Source organism: Lithobates pipiens, unplaced genomic scaffold (assembly GCF_037356315.1).
Source record: "Lithobates pipiens isolate NorthernLeopardFrog02 unplaced genomic scaffold, aLitPip1_a1.2 Scaffold_23, whole genome shotgun sequence".
Lineage (NCBI taxonomy): Eukaryota > Metazoa > Chordata > Amphibia > Anura > Ranidae > Lithobates > Lithobates pipiens.
The window spans coordinates 67009154-67024463 of record NW_027507785.1 but is presented as its reverse complement, the minus strand read 5'-3'; the positions used below and the strand labels follow the sequence as shown (position 1 = coordinate 67024463).

Sequence of the window (15310 nt, the reverse complement as noted above, 5' to 3'; positions counted from 1 at the left end):
GGCTCATTTCACAGGTGGCTCACTCGGCCTTCTGGGAGCATCTGTTTTTGTATTTTTCATTAACCCTCTCAATCCGCACATTCGGTGTGCTTTGCCGTACCACCTGCCTCTTTCGGGTTCTGCTGTCAGATGGCACTTGGCAATCATTAGACTTTATGCTTCATGTGTAGCCAATGGCAACAAAATTCCAATTTTTTTTTTTTTTTTTTTTTATATTTATAGTAGTAGCGGTTAAAAATAGAAATAGTCGATCTAGATATGGAATTAAACTTGTTTAAAGGAGTGGCCAGGCTAGAAAATGGGGGCACCGGTAGCCTGCTCTTTTACCTGCGGGCAGATTTTAAGGTTTTTTGGTTAAACAGAGTGGGGGAGTGTTGGAACCTCTATCATGTATTATTGATGTGTTATCATTGGAGACATTTTTCCTTGCATCCTTTATATGGCAAAATCAATTTTTACCTATTGTTCCTTGAGGGACACTTATCTGTAGGTTTTATACCATGGGTTATACTGCCACCTGCAGGAGGATATGGACACTGAATCACCTCTGCTGGTCAATATTGTACTCGTGAGTAGCAGCAAGACTTGAGCATTTTGAGGCATATGGAATCTACATGTTGTGTGCCTGGAAAAGATAAATAATGTACAAACTTGGTTATCTGCCATGACAATTGTAGCAGGTGCCCTTGTTGCCCAGGTGTGTCAATACAAGGCTGTAGCAGAGCTCTTGTTTGACTGGAATGATTTCTATATTTCAGATGGCAAACGGATTTAACCAGCGCCTACTAGACTGAGGAAATCTCGGTGGACAAAATCCTACCTCAAGACACTAAACTAAGCTGAACATGCTTTGGAGGAGTTGGGTTATAGCCTAGAGAGAACTGGCCCCTTGTAACCTTTTTATATCCAAATCTTGCTGCTGGTGGCAGTATAACCCATGGTATAGAATCTACCGAGATGTGTTAAATTTTGTAAGAATTAATATAGCATTGACAATTTATGCAGTGCTTTACATATTGTTCATTTGTATCCATCCCTGTCCTCAAGGGATTCCTACCGTGCATACATACACCTACTAGGGCCAATTTAGGTGGGAGCTAGTTGCTGTAACAGCATGTCATTGTGTGGGAGGAAACAAAGTACAGGAAGAAAACTCATACAAGCCCAGGGAAAACATGCAAACTCCATGCAGATAGTGTCCTGGTTAAGATTTATTTATTTTTTTATTTTCCTTCTGCAAACCTAAATCGGAGATGGCCACAACTGAGATATTCGCCCACACGGAGGATTCAGAGTTGTCGTGCAGAGATTCTGTTTTCAGCAGCCATTGCCGGGTCCTGAACCACCATGTCCTTTTTGTGGCGATATCATGAGGCTGCTTTGGCAAAACTTCTGATGGCCTGCTGCTGGACCCAGTGGGGCTCCCGGTGCCTCCTGGGATATGAATGTGACATTCCAGGAGGTGACGGGAGCACTGACTTCATTAGCCTAGGTGGCACAAGCCAAAAGATATTAAAAAAAAATAAACAAAGTAAACAAAAAACCCGATTTTTATCTGTGCAGCAGAGGCTGGGCGGGATGCAGAGAAGCAAAGTAAATGGGTAAAGATCCGCTTTATCGCTCCAAACAGGGCATAGTAATAAAGTTTATCTTTCTCTCTATTGGAGAGTTTCATCCTTTCTAATCTGTCCCCTTGTCATTTTGGTGCAGAAAGTGAGAAATCTCCAGTGACACCAATGGTAATTAAACATGACCGGTGTTCTAACCATCCTCCTCTATCCAGAAAAAAAAAAATGCTGGAGTTGACTTTTAAGGCAGGACTCCATTAAAGGGCTCCCAGTTGTCTGAGAAGGGTTATGTCTATCCAGCTAGCTATATAAAGGGTGGTGATTTGTAGTATCCTTCATGCATAGTCCTCTGACACCCAGAACTCGGGACTCCTTCTGTCAGTTAGAATTAGGACAGAGCCCAGCAGGCAGGCTGCAGGGAAGCACTGATTTATTTGGAGAGCTCAAACGGCAGAGAATATTGGGTTTTCATGTATTTCGGAGAATGATTCAGGGTTGCTATGTACAATTAAACTGTCAGATTATTTTTTTTTTTTTTTTTTTAGTTTTTTTTTCCCTGTTTAAAAATCTGAACATTTTAGGTGAAGGACTCTGATCAGCACATAAGAACTCTTGTGAGGTTTGTGAATAATAAGTGGTGACATTTTAATTCACAGCTGAGCTTTACAATTCGCTCTCTAGTGCTTTTATTATTGAAAATTATACTGTAAAGGGAACCTGTGGTTAACATCTAGGCATTGCTATTTTACGGATGTTTTTGTAAAGACGTTTTGAAGTTCAAAAGTCACAAATGCAAAAGAAATAAAACTCCTGTAATCCGCCAAAAAAAAAAGCTCATGTACTTTTTTGCATGACTGGCATTTTGCTTTAGGCAACAGAACACTCAGATGTGAACAGGGGCCATTGAAACGAATGGGAACGGAGCCTAAAATATGGTAGCCATTGCTACTTTTTAAAATTACCAGTGCAAGGTCAAGGTTGGTCATCGTGATATTTGTGTCTATTGAGCTGAGGGTGGGGGGTAATGGTTTTTGTGGTGCCTTCAAGTGGTTGTAAACCCTTACAAACCACTTTGACCTACAGGTAAGCCTAGATTAAGGCTTACCTGTAGGTCCAAGCAATATCTCCTAAATCTATATGGTTTAGGAGATATTTGCCCGAAAACGGGCACCGCTGTCTACGGCGCATGCGCCGTAGACAGCGGCGCGCAGGCGCACTGAACGCGGCAGTTCCAAAAATGGAGCTGCCGCATTTGTCGACTCCCGTGCGCATGCGCGGGAGTGACGTCATCGCGGCTTCGCCGAATGACAGCTGCGGAGCTGCGAGACGCCACAAGCAAGATGGATGCGCCGGACTACAGGGGACAGCGTGACTTCGCTGGCTCCTGTGTCAGGTAAGTGACACATAATGGGCTACTATGCGATGCATAGTAGTCCATTATGTTTTCCCTTTGCAGGGAAAATAGAGGAAGTGAACTCATCAGGGTTTACTTCCTCTTTAACAAGTAATTATGGCAGCTAAAACAAATATGAATAAGGCCCCTTTCACACTAACGAGCCGTTCAGATCCGCCTGTCAGTTTTTCAGGCGGACCTGAACGGATGCTCCACAGAGCTCTATGGAGCGTCGGATGTCAGCGGTGACATGTCCGCTGACATCCGACCCGCTCCGATCCGAAAAAGTGTGGCGGAGGAAAAAGGTATTTTTCCACCTGTCATCGGATCGGGTGACGACAGACCTCCCATAGGGGAGAGCGGCGCTGTGACAGGTCCGTCCCTGCGCAGTGTGCAGAGACAGACCTATCATCTTCCTGCTCAGCGGGGATCGGCGGAGCGATCCCCGCTGAGCAAACGGATATCCACGGGGCGGATCACCACTGATCCGCCCCGTGTGAAAGGACCCTAAATGCTGCTGGTCATATGTTGACGACAAATTGCAATACAGAGTCAAAATAAATATCAATAAACTGTTTTAAATTGTCATACAAATGTATATTTGAAATGAAATCTTATTTTGGGGGAATAACCTGATGTGGGTGGATGTCTGCCAGTCACACGCTATGTCAAGCCCCTCAAGCCTGTCTCTACAAATAAGAGGGAGGTCTATATGTAATCAGGGCCGTCTTTAATATAGATTGGGCCCTGGGCAAATTTTTTCTCCACCTACTCTGAGACATACAATAGCAGCTAGACCTAAAATCAGTTTTCTGTATCAAATCGGGCAGCAATTGCAATTGGTTGCCAGCAGTTATAGCATATCATTACTGATTAGTTGCTAGAGGTTACAGCACATATAAAAAACAAAGGATTCGCCCTGGGACTAAATGAAGTGGGTACTGTTTCCGCCAATAAACATAACAGTAGTAAATATAGTATATGGTTTATTCAAATACAATTGTTTACACGAATAAATAACACCAACGGTTGCCAATTAAAAAATACATAAACAAGGAGTATTGGTACATAAATGTAGTAGTAGTACATAGTACACGGGCATCATACTACCCAGTGAGGTTACAGCACATCACCTCCTCATAGCAGGGGAGAATAATATACATAGGAATGCCACCTTTATTTACATATTGAAATGGATATTTTGATGATAGGCAACTCCTATCCTCATATTGATTAGTGGTTCCAAATTAATAACTACTGCAGTAGGGAACAGACACAAAAGATACGCTCAGCATCTTTCCAAATAACCGTTCTCCTTTATTATGACGCATTTGAAGGCTTTTATACACATGATTACGTAGGTATCACATTAATATTACAATTGTACGTTTATGGTAACAAGGGGCGTTACATAGGCAGGCTTATTCTAATCAGAACTCGAAAGAATGCAAAACATGTACTGAAAACATTATTAGTGCCGTGTGCACAGTGAGGGCAGTGTGCAATACATATAAAATAGAATACAATTATATACAGAACCTACAAATTTCCATTACAGTCTCCTCTCTTTTGATCAATATTTTGATCACTAACCATACCTGCTATCACCTTTAACCTGGAACCTCCACATGCTTAGGTGGAGGTAGTCCTGGCCAAAGAGGCAAAAACTCCATTGTGGAGAAAATAATAGCTGAGCAGCTTTTTTCATTACAAAACGACTTTTCACTGTGAAAAACAAATGATTGATAAGACATATTTACAGAGTACTGGCTGTGCACTCCTGTGGCCAGAATGGCCTTCTAGCTTAATTGCTGGTATGCTGACTTATCAGCATATGTAAACACATACAATTGTACATAAAATGGAAGAGGTATAAAAGACAAAAATGACTTCAACATGGCTAAACTACTTTTCAAATATATGTATCCCTTACAATTAAAGTAATTGAATCAAAAAGTACCCTAGACTGTGATCGCAAGAGGGAAACAAATCAAACACAGAGATTTCTTTCATTTAGTCATTTTTGCAGTGTCTGGTGTGGATCCAGGTGACTTTTCCTTCAAGTTTTGCAAAACTGTACATGAAATAGATGCTGTATTGAGTCTCCAAACATCTCCTTATATATAAATGTCTCTTAACAATCCACAAGTCAACTGGCTTTAGTTTTAGATCCTTCCAAACTTTTAGGATCTGGAATTGGGGAGAAAACACATAAATGAGTTTGTCAAAAACCTTAAAAAATCAGCAACATTCTCTGTGAGATCCGAATGGAGGACTTCAGCTGCTGAGACAAAATATAAGCAAGTGAGCAACACACTCCCCAACCAAATCCCATAGGGAGAGAGTCCAACATCCCCCTACGGGCTTGATAAAATATAATAAAACATTCAGGCAAAAGTTTTCTAGTGTCTTACTCTACTTTGTCCACTACATTGTAGACTGTAGGGGGTGTAAAAATAAAACCTCAAAACTTCTAGTAAGGACTCTCCTATAAAAATGATTTCCTCTGTTACTCTCTGTAGATTCTGCACTCTGTCCTTACAAACTACTTCTGATAACACTTTTTTACTGTGGCCTTTGCAGTAGCATTTGCCACTGGACATCCAGAAAACATGTCCATACAAACAAAATACATTCTCATAAGATCCTGACTTGGGCATCTGGATATATCTTTTTGTTATCTCTGGAAGGGATGTTCAGCTTTTGGTAACACCTTTGGTAACAGGTAAAACAAGAAGTGGTATGTTATAAAAACAACTGTGGAGAACCCTGGCTCTATCCCACGCTTATTTACTAAGGCAGCCATAACTACTTGTGACTGAGGACACGGTCCATGTGTCAAGCTGGAGGGAAAAGAGTGTCTGGCAGACATAAATGATCACCTTTTCCAAAGTCTTGTTTCGTAAGAAGTTGCCCTCTGTGGACCACTTGTGCTTCTCGTTCTGGGGTCCTTAAAGTTGAATTATTAATCCCAGCTATACTGGGCCAGAACTGGGGTGGAATCTGTGAGTTGCACAGACCCAGCAAGTGTCCGGGGCTGTAAATGCAGCATCCTTAGAGTCGCCTGGTCTGCTTCCATATTTGAGTTTTACTGTTAGTATGGCTACCTCAGCAAGAACCTGGAAGGCTGAAAACAGCCGATCAAAATAACTTAGCATGCTTGATTGGTTTACCCGCCGAAGTAAAAACAAACTTCTGACCCTTCAAATGGAACCAAAAGCTCTCTATATCTCGACTATCTATATAAATATATACTCTTTTTATAGCTCACAGGCTTTTCTAAAACATGGAGCTCTGCTTCTTGAGCTGGGGAAAAAGGATCCAATGACTCTGAATACAGAGTTTCCTTCTGGGTGATAAACTTCATCCTCAGTATAAAACCAGGAATAACACTACAAAAAAGTAAATACTCGGGTCTTCAGGGAGAGTGTCCTGCACTGGGCTCACAGCAGCTGATTCCTATGTCATCAATTTAACACATGTGCTTTTTCTTTGTCTCCAGCCTCCTCCAATAGAGGCAATAAGGTGGCTGGATTCAAATGTACTCATTTTTCATTGTTAGATTTGTACATAAACACACAAAACAAATTCATATTTTGAACCTTTCATTAGACAAACACTTAGCTATATATTTGCTGTGCAGAATGTCGGACTATTAAAAATTAAATATTCAACCAAAATAATATCTGTAACTTTGTCTAATAGCAACTTTCCATAAAGCTACAGCTCTGATAGATCAGAGTGAACCCTTGATTACTGGGTCCGGCTTGCATAAATATAACAATGGCTTTTTCCTATCATGCTGTTTGTGTAAGAACACCAATTTCATGTTTCAAAAAGACAACTTTTTCCTGGCAATATTATAATAAATGATAAGAATACCCTGCAGTCATGCAGAGATTTCCATAAACCCTAAGTATTCTTATACTTATACCCACTGCATTATAAGGAAAAGGGACACATCATTTCACAATCCACACATTCTGCTTTGGATTTCAAAAATAAAAATACATAAAAACAAAAGGACCAACAATATGTATGAAGGACCAGAAAGCACTTGGCCATCCTTATATATAAACCAACTGGCTGCAGGCAGCAGCTATCCTAACAGGATGTGTGGACTTGATGTGATGGGTCTGTTATATTTAAATGTTATTATTACTCTCACATCATGGACCGCACATCAAGTTATTATCAGACTTTAAGATTTAATTTCTGTAGAAAAACTTCCATATGTATCCCATCCATCTTGGCTTTGTTAAACATTATTGCAGCTGTATTCAAATTAACAACTTCATCTTAAACTTTTTTTCTTTCCACTCAATAAATGTAAAATTACAAAATTGTTATCTTAATCTAAACTAATTCCATTTTTACCAATTTCCCCATTAACCTGGATTTCATTTCCAACCAAAAGGTTGTCTAAACCAGTTTCAATATATCTATATTTATTAATAAAATTGTTAAACTCATATTAGAAATTAATACTCATATCATAATTTCAATATCACACACTAATATATATGCACAGATAAATGTCCTTAAAGGGGGACATATTACTTAATTTTACTCAATTTCTCTCTTTTTTTTTTTTTAATGCACTGTTTCCACTATCACAGGATATTAAATTTGTGTAAGACATGGTTAATTTGTAACCTTCATTGTACCATGTTTGGAAAACAGATTCAAAAATAATTGTGATCACATTGTTTATCATTAGATTCGTTAACCCGGCACATTTTGTTATAAATGTTTTGTCTAAAAAACTGAAATTGGCATGGTGTCTTCCCAGCTTATCACCAACTCTCATCCCAGCTACATTCTTTGAGGAGAGCACAAAGGTGGGGGTCACATCTGCGTACATGACACAAGCGATAGAACTAAAGGTTTCAGCATTCACAAACAACTCAAATATATCTCTAAAATCGCTTACATTATTCCCATTTGTACACAACATATGCATATCATTCTCTCACTTTCTTTTAACGCTTTTTATTACTTTCTTGCTTAAATTTCTGCTTTCTTTATTTTGTTCTGATATCCTTTGCATCCAATGTATTGTAAGTCCATACTTCACATACTGTACCTTCTATGATCAGACGGGCAGCTATAGTGATCATCCCATCTTCCCTCTCTGTCAACATATAAAGCATTCTGTTTTAACTCTCGTTACTGTTTCTTGACTTTACTAGTTTTAATGCCTGACCCCAAATTCATCCCACAACTTAACATCAAAAAGTTCCTTTCTGTCTCGTGTTAATGTCACTCTTGATCCATCCTGCTCACATAAATAGCAGTTTCTCTAGCTGTATTCTCTGCATGATTCTTTGTCCCTGTGGACTTTGGTGGTAACCCAGTTACCCATTGTGGATCCCTGTCCACTTCAACCATTAATCTAGGGGCTCAGTATAGGCGGAACCGCACCTTCGGTTTATATATAGCGCTCCTCTTGCGCTGGGCATTTTTGAGGGTCTCTTACCCATCATTCCCTTACTTAATTTAATGCCCATAATGACTGGCCAGTCTTCTCTACTTGTGCCTATACACTCTTGCCTCTAAACTACTTTATCTAGCAGATGTACTACATATACCTGTGAACAGCACTATTCTTCCCTTTCTCTATAACACTCTGATGGACAGTAGACAATGACAACATAACATATAACCACTAATCAATACAGTTCGATTAAGGGGAGTAAAATAGGTACCCTTTGTCCCGAAAATGCCTTACCGATCAAGGAAGTCTGATAACTCAAATGTAAGCAAAAGGCTTACCTCAGCCGGCTGATTATCAGAAATTCCCGGATCATCTCAAGCTCCTCGTTTCGGTACTCAGGGTCACCTGATAACCCCTCCTGGCTGGCTCGCCACCTGAAATGGATATTTTGATGATAGGCAACTCCTATCCTCATATTGATTAGTGGTTCCAAATTAATAACTACTGCAGTAGGGAACAGACACAAAAGATACGCTCAGCATCTTTCCAAATAACCGTTCTCCTTTATTATGACGCATTTGAAGGCTTTTATACACATGATTACGTAGGTATCACATTAATATTACAATTGTACGTTTATGGTAACAAGGGGCGTTACATAGGCAGGCTTATTCTAATCAGAACTCGAAAGAATGCAAAACATGTACTGAAAACATTATTAGTGCCGTGTGCACAGTGAGGGCAGTGTGCAATACATATAAAATAGAATACAATTATATACAGAACCTACAAATTTCCATTACACATATCAATGCTGCCAGCCGCAGCTATTTACTTAGTATTGTCGCCACTATTTACATATGAATGCCTGTTTACATGTAAACACAGGGTCTGCAGGTGAGTCACTTGCACACAATAATAGGGCAGAGCTGGGCAGCATTAGTACCAGCACTTCACACAGATATTAGGACACAGCACAGGAATAAAACTTCAAAGGACAAGGGAATTTAAACCTGGATAGTTGGCAAGTATGAGGCAGCTGTTTTGGGCCCCACAACAATGACAGAGCCCAGGGCAGCTGCCCCTTTTGCCCTGCCTTAAAGACGGCCCTGTATGTAATATCCCACCCCCATTGTGTTTAGCTGGTTAGTGGGCATAGAGGAGGAGGGAGGGGGTGGACTGTGATTTATCACTGTATATGCCCACATCCCACATGTGACTCTATAGTTACATGGGCTGCTCAGATGTGATAGAGGAAATGCTTAGCACAGAAACGCACTGAAAACTGAGCATATGCAGAGCTGCTACCACAGCTGAAAAATCCCTAGCTGAATTGGGAGACCTGGATAGAAGGGGGGGGGGGGGGTGTAGAGCAGAAAAATCAACCAGGGTTTTTTTTTTTTTTTTTTTTTTTTTTTTAGTGATTCTTTAAAATGATTGAAAAGTCAAATTTTTTTGTAATTAAAAATACAAATGTTGTTCTTGCCTGCTCTGTTGCAATGGTTTTGCACAAGGCAGACCAGATCCTCCTCTACTTTGGTCCCTCTTTGCTGCTCCTGGCCCCAAGCAAGCAGCTTGCTATGGGGGCACCCTAGCTGAACTGTGCAGCTCCGTATGTCCATTCAGACATGGTGCTGCCGTTAAGCCCCACCCCCTCTCCCCTGATTGGCTAACTGACTTCGACAATGGCGCAGTGGCTTTGTCTCAGCCAATCAAGAGGTCGATTCCTGGACAGCCGAGGAATTCGTGGACAGAGATGGGGCTCAGGAAATAGAGTGCTGAAGCGGCTGCTACACACAGAAGGCTTTTAATCTTAATGCATAGAATGCGTTAGGATAAAATTCCTTTTGCCTTTACAACTCTAAAGTACAGTCTCCAGATTAAAAAAAATATACATATACTTATACTTATATTTGGATGACATGATTTTGGCTGATTTCTATTGCAGAGTTGGGACTTGGTGAAGCAGACACAGAACTATCTGAGGCTTCTTCTTCATATAATTAATGGCGATGGTAAGCACCTTACAGATTTTATAGTTTTAGTACATTTGCATTTTGATTCCACCCCCTCCAAAAAAATAAAAAATTCACCCTCCTGGTACAAACCCCCCCCCCCCCCATCCTTCCACCTCGCATGATTCTGCCGCTGCCCCTGGTCTTATAATTTCTGGCAATGTCTAGTTAAAGCTTGTAGGAGGGGTTTTCATTCTACTGAATGTCCTATGAGGCCGCAGGACATCTGACCCTTTGTCTGGACAGTGATTACTGGCCCTGTGCTGATCGCGTGCACCCTTCCCATGGGGGAAAAAAAAAAACCTCCTAGCTGTACACACCAAACTGAGCATGTGCAGTGTGCCCCAAGGCTCTGTACTATCAACAGATGGATTGGGGACAGTGGAAGAAGGGGAGGATCACAGAAGACCAGATCAAACAGCCTTTTTACACAAAGCAGAGGATTAACCCCTTAGGTTCCTCAGTGAGTATAACAAGCATGTCTTCTGAGGAAGTGGATGCTGTTCCATGAAACGTGTAGACTACAGCTTCAAGAGTACTCCCGTTTTAAGTGCTCTTGTATCTTGTTTATGCAGCACTACCGTGTGTGTGTGTGTGTTTGTGTGTGTGTAAAAAAAAAATATATATATATATATATATATATATATATATATATATATATATATATATATATATATATATATATATATATATATATATATATATATATATATATATATATATATATTAATTTATAATATTGTTTGGGGGTTCTAATTAATTTTCAAGAAAATAATTCTGATTTTAACTGGTTAAATGTAATATGAAATAACATTTGTATGGTGTGGTTACAAATTATTTACTTTGTGTGGCACTATTCAGCTAAAGTCCCAGGGGAATTTTTTTTTTTTTCTTTGGGACTGAGTACTTAATAGCCTGGTCCTAAGCATATGTGGCCTTTCTTATTTTTTTTTTTTTTTTTTTTTTTTCTTTTTTTCCTTTTTTATTGTATGATTTTACTGTAGTAGGTTTAGGAACACTTTAGGAGAACTGGAATTTTTGAAGCAGTGCGCTAAAAAAAGAAAGAGAAAAAGCAGGCTAGTTGCTACCATTTCCTGTGGTTTGACAGCAGCTGTTAGATTCCCAATGACTGACTTTAAGGGATTGTAAATTGTTGGGGGGTGTGTGTGTGTTTGTTTTTTTTTGTTTTTTTTTTACAAACATATCATACTTGTCTCCACTGTGCAGTTAGTTTTGTACAGTGTGGCCCAGAACCTTGTCTTCTGGGGTCCCCCCAGTGGTGCTCACAGCTCCTCCTCACGTCTGTAAGCTCCCTAAGAGAAGCACTCTCTGGGGCTTACATTGCGGGTGCGCTCCCGATTCCAGCATTTGCGTGCATTGACACAGAATGCTGGACTCTGCCCCGGCGCCTACGTCATTGGATTTGATTGACAGCAGCAGGAGCCAATGGTAGCGCTGTTAACAATCTATCCAACCAAGAGCCGAGAACCCCAGGCAGTGGAGTACAGCGTGTCTCCGCTGAGGGAACGGACGGGCTCAGGTGAGTAAAATATGGGAGGGGGGGGAGAGAATTAGGATGCATAAAGGGGTTGTAAACCCTCGTGTTTTTTTCACATTTTAACGTGTGTGTGTGTGTGGAGGCAGCCATCTTGGTAGAGGCAGGTCTTTTGTTCTTCAGAGGCTCTAGCAAGGAAAAAGGTGAGTCAGTGACAGCAGTGCCTTAGATCTCATGGTACAGATATAAAACTGAGGCTGTGCCTAGGCATGCCAGGACATGGAAGTATTTTTTTTTTTTTTTTTGTGGGTACTCCTTAGGAAGATATAACGCCTGCTAAATGTTCTCTATAACATACAAGTTCCTCATGCTTTAAATTCAAGGTCTGCTTTATAGAAATGTGAAGATACATTTAGATCACATAGCAACTGCATTGTTTGCAGTTTATTTGGCTGCACCCATGTACATACTAACAAAAAAAAATTGTATAAGTATGACAGCATAAGTACACCATGAGATTCATAAGAATCGTGATGATTTTCTAATTGGGCTGCATTTCTACCAGTTTACTAAGTTTGTGGGTTTTTCTTTTTCTTTTTCTTTTCTTTGTCTGTCTGCTCTCAGTACAATATATAAATCTTGATGCAATTAGTTTGTGTCCTTCATTTTCTCCATAGATAGCAGCGGGTTGTTGGTGCACTGCATCTCTGGGTGGGATCGCACGCCACTGTTTGTTTCCCTCTTGAGACTGTCTCTGTGGGCGGTAAGTACATTTCAATGCCAAGCAGGGGATGTTGCATAAGGATCCCCCCCCCCCCCCCCCCCCAACACACACTTTTTTTTTTTTTTTTTTTTTCTTTTTTCCCTTTTTAGAACAAAAAGCTAAGATATAAATGGAAAGCAGGCAGCTTCTGGAGCCTGCACTTTCTTGCAATGCATTTTGGGAGCACTCCAGGATCGCTAAAACCTGAGGCTCCCCGATAGACTGATCATTATAAAGTTGAACCCTTGGCAGATTAATAAAACACAAATTATTGCAGCACTGTAATTCTAATATATCATTAGGGGGGCTTATTCGCACCATGTCTGAGCTGCATCTTTGTGAACACCACCATCTTCTGTGTGCCCTGTTCATCTCATGTGTGGTGCTGTGCAGAAAATGTAGCTCAAGCCCTTAATGTATTTTTTAAGTGTAAGCCATGTATGTACCTAAATAAGACCCCATATCGGCCTCTTGCAGTCCCTGTAGTGCAAGAGGAAGAAGCAGTACAAGGGGGTTGGGGGAAGAGAAAGCGGTGTCACAAAGTAGTGAGCTCATCAATGTGTGGCTTCTGCTTTCAGTGTCTATTCAGACTTGAATGTATGACCTGGGCTCAGTGGGAGTGGGTTGCATTGTACTGGCCATCAAATGGGGCACATTTAGAGCTAGGGAAAATCTCTGAAATTTATCAAACTAAATATTGCAGCAAACCTGGCTTTGAATTTATCTTTAGTTCTATCCAAATTTTTGTCTGGATGTCTTCTTTAAAGCTGACATTCAGGCAAATATAAAAAAAACAATTTATTGCCGTTCTGTATTCATTTAACTGCTTGCGGACCACCCCATTCGCACAGAGTACGTGATCTGACGCTTCCTTGTCTGGGGCACGTGAGCCACCGGTGCCCTGCTTTGATTGGACACAGTGGGAGCCATTCGGCAGGTCCGGTGGACTCTGTGTCCTCGATCATTCCCGAGAGAAGCGGAATGGCTGTCTGCCAATGTAAACAAGGCAGATTGCTGTTCTGTGTGAAGGGAAGGTAGTGATCTTTTGTTTTCTGCTAAGCAGGAACACAGATCTGACTACCCACAGTACAAGCACCTCCCCCACATTTAGCAAGCACTACCTAGGCACACAGTTAACCCTTTGATCGCCGGTGATGTTATCCCCTTTCCAGCCAGCGTCAGTATAGTGAGAGTACATATTTTTTAGCACTGATCACACCGGTGTCACTGGCCCCCAAAAAGTGCCAGGTGTCCAAATTTTTGTCCGCTGCAATATTGCAGTCCAGCAACTTATTGCAGATTAGTAATTAATAAAAAATCATATTTTTTATTTTTTTAAATATCCCTTAGTTTGGTTTGCGCAAAAGTTATAGCGCTTACAATCAGTATTTGCTTATTGGGATTTTTCTTTTTTCTTTTTCTTTTTTTTTTTTTTTTACCAAAAATATGTAGCAGAATACATATTGGCCTAAATTGATAAATTGATCTATTTTTTTGTTTTTGTTTTATATCACAAAAAATAAAAACCACAGAGGTGATCAAATACCACCAAAAGAAAACTCTATTTGGGGGGTGGCCAACCTTTTATTTGGGTACAGTGCCACATGACCACGCGCCTTTTATTTTTTTTTAACTGAATTGCAGTGCTGTATTGCAAAAAATTACCTGGTCATGAAGGGGGGTAAACCTTCCAGAGTTAAAGTGGTTAATATACTTTTTTTTTTTTTTTTTTTTTTATATATGCAAGCAGTGTAAGTATGTTGAACTCAACTTGATATCAGCCTCTTGCAGTCCCTGTACAGCAAAGCTTTGACTGGGAGAAGCAGCATTGTTGTGTGATACACTGCAAGGAGGGAAGAGTGATGGGAGAGTTGAGCTCATCAGTCTGCTGCTTCTCCTATTGCTGTCCAGTCACAGGATGGGGGGAGGGGAGGAGACTTGGAACGGTTACTGACCTTACAGGGTCTCCTTCCTTGCCAAACAGGGCTGCCTGGTGTGGCAGAGCTGTTTAAATCACAGAACCGGATGATCAGAAATGCAAATCCTGAGGCAAGTAAAACCACTCATATATATATATATATATATATATATATATATATATATATATATATATACACACACACGTTTTCTGTATATAGTGGTTTACCTTGAGCCTTTGTGCACTGCATTCAGTACCTGCAAAATGCAGAAATTAGCTGAAAGAGTCTGACTTGACCGAACTACTGCTGAAAACCTTCAAACTTTTTTGTTCGTTCTTTCTTTCTCCACTTTGCAGACCTATTTCCTTTTTTTTTTTTCCTTCTTTTTTTTTTTTTTTTTTCTTCATCCTCTGTCTTTGTTCAAGGAAAGTGCTTGTAAAACTCCTCGCTTAATAATTCATCAAACAATGGGTTCCTTTTGGAAAGTTGAGTTCAAAGAACAAGGTCCGATTTCTTATTAATGGCAGGCATGTTGTTGAAAATTAAACAAACTTTATCTCACCGGTAACCTTTGACCTTCATTCATATTTAGGTAAAAGTATGGGAGCATTCTAATTGAGAATTCTGACTGAGGATTCTTCAACAATAAATATTTGACCTTAAAATGAAAAGCGAGCTATTACATGGCACGCTACTTTATTAAAACAATCTAATTGTTTA

General features: G+C 40.2%; 1 protein-coding gene across 4 annotated transcripts in view; it reads left to right on the top strand.

The window, feature by feature from the left end:
- Nucleotides 1-15310, top strand: part of MTMR14 (myotubularin related protein 14) — a 100561-nt gene that overhangs the window by 42576 nt on the left and 42675 nt on the right. For all 4 annotated transcript variants that reach the window (XM_077451801.1, XM_077451802.1, XM_077451799.1 and 1 more), the window contains exons 10-11: nucleotides 10347-10413; nucleotides 12586-12671. In XM_077451801.1, the coding sequence (XP_077307927.1) occupies nucleotides 10347-10413; nucleotides 12586-12671 (153 nt within the window). The remainder of the gene's footprint in view (nucleotides 1-10346; nucleotides 10414-12585; nucleotides 12672-15310) is intronic.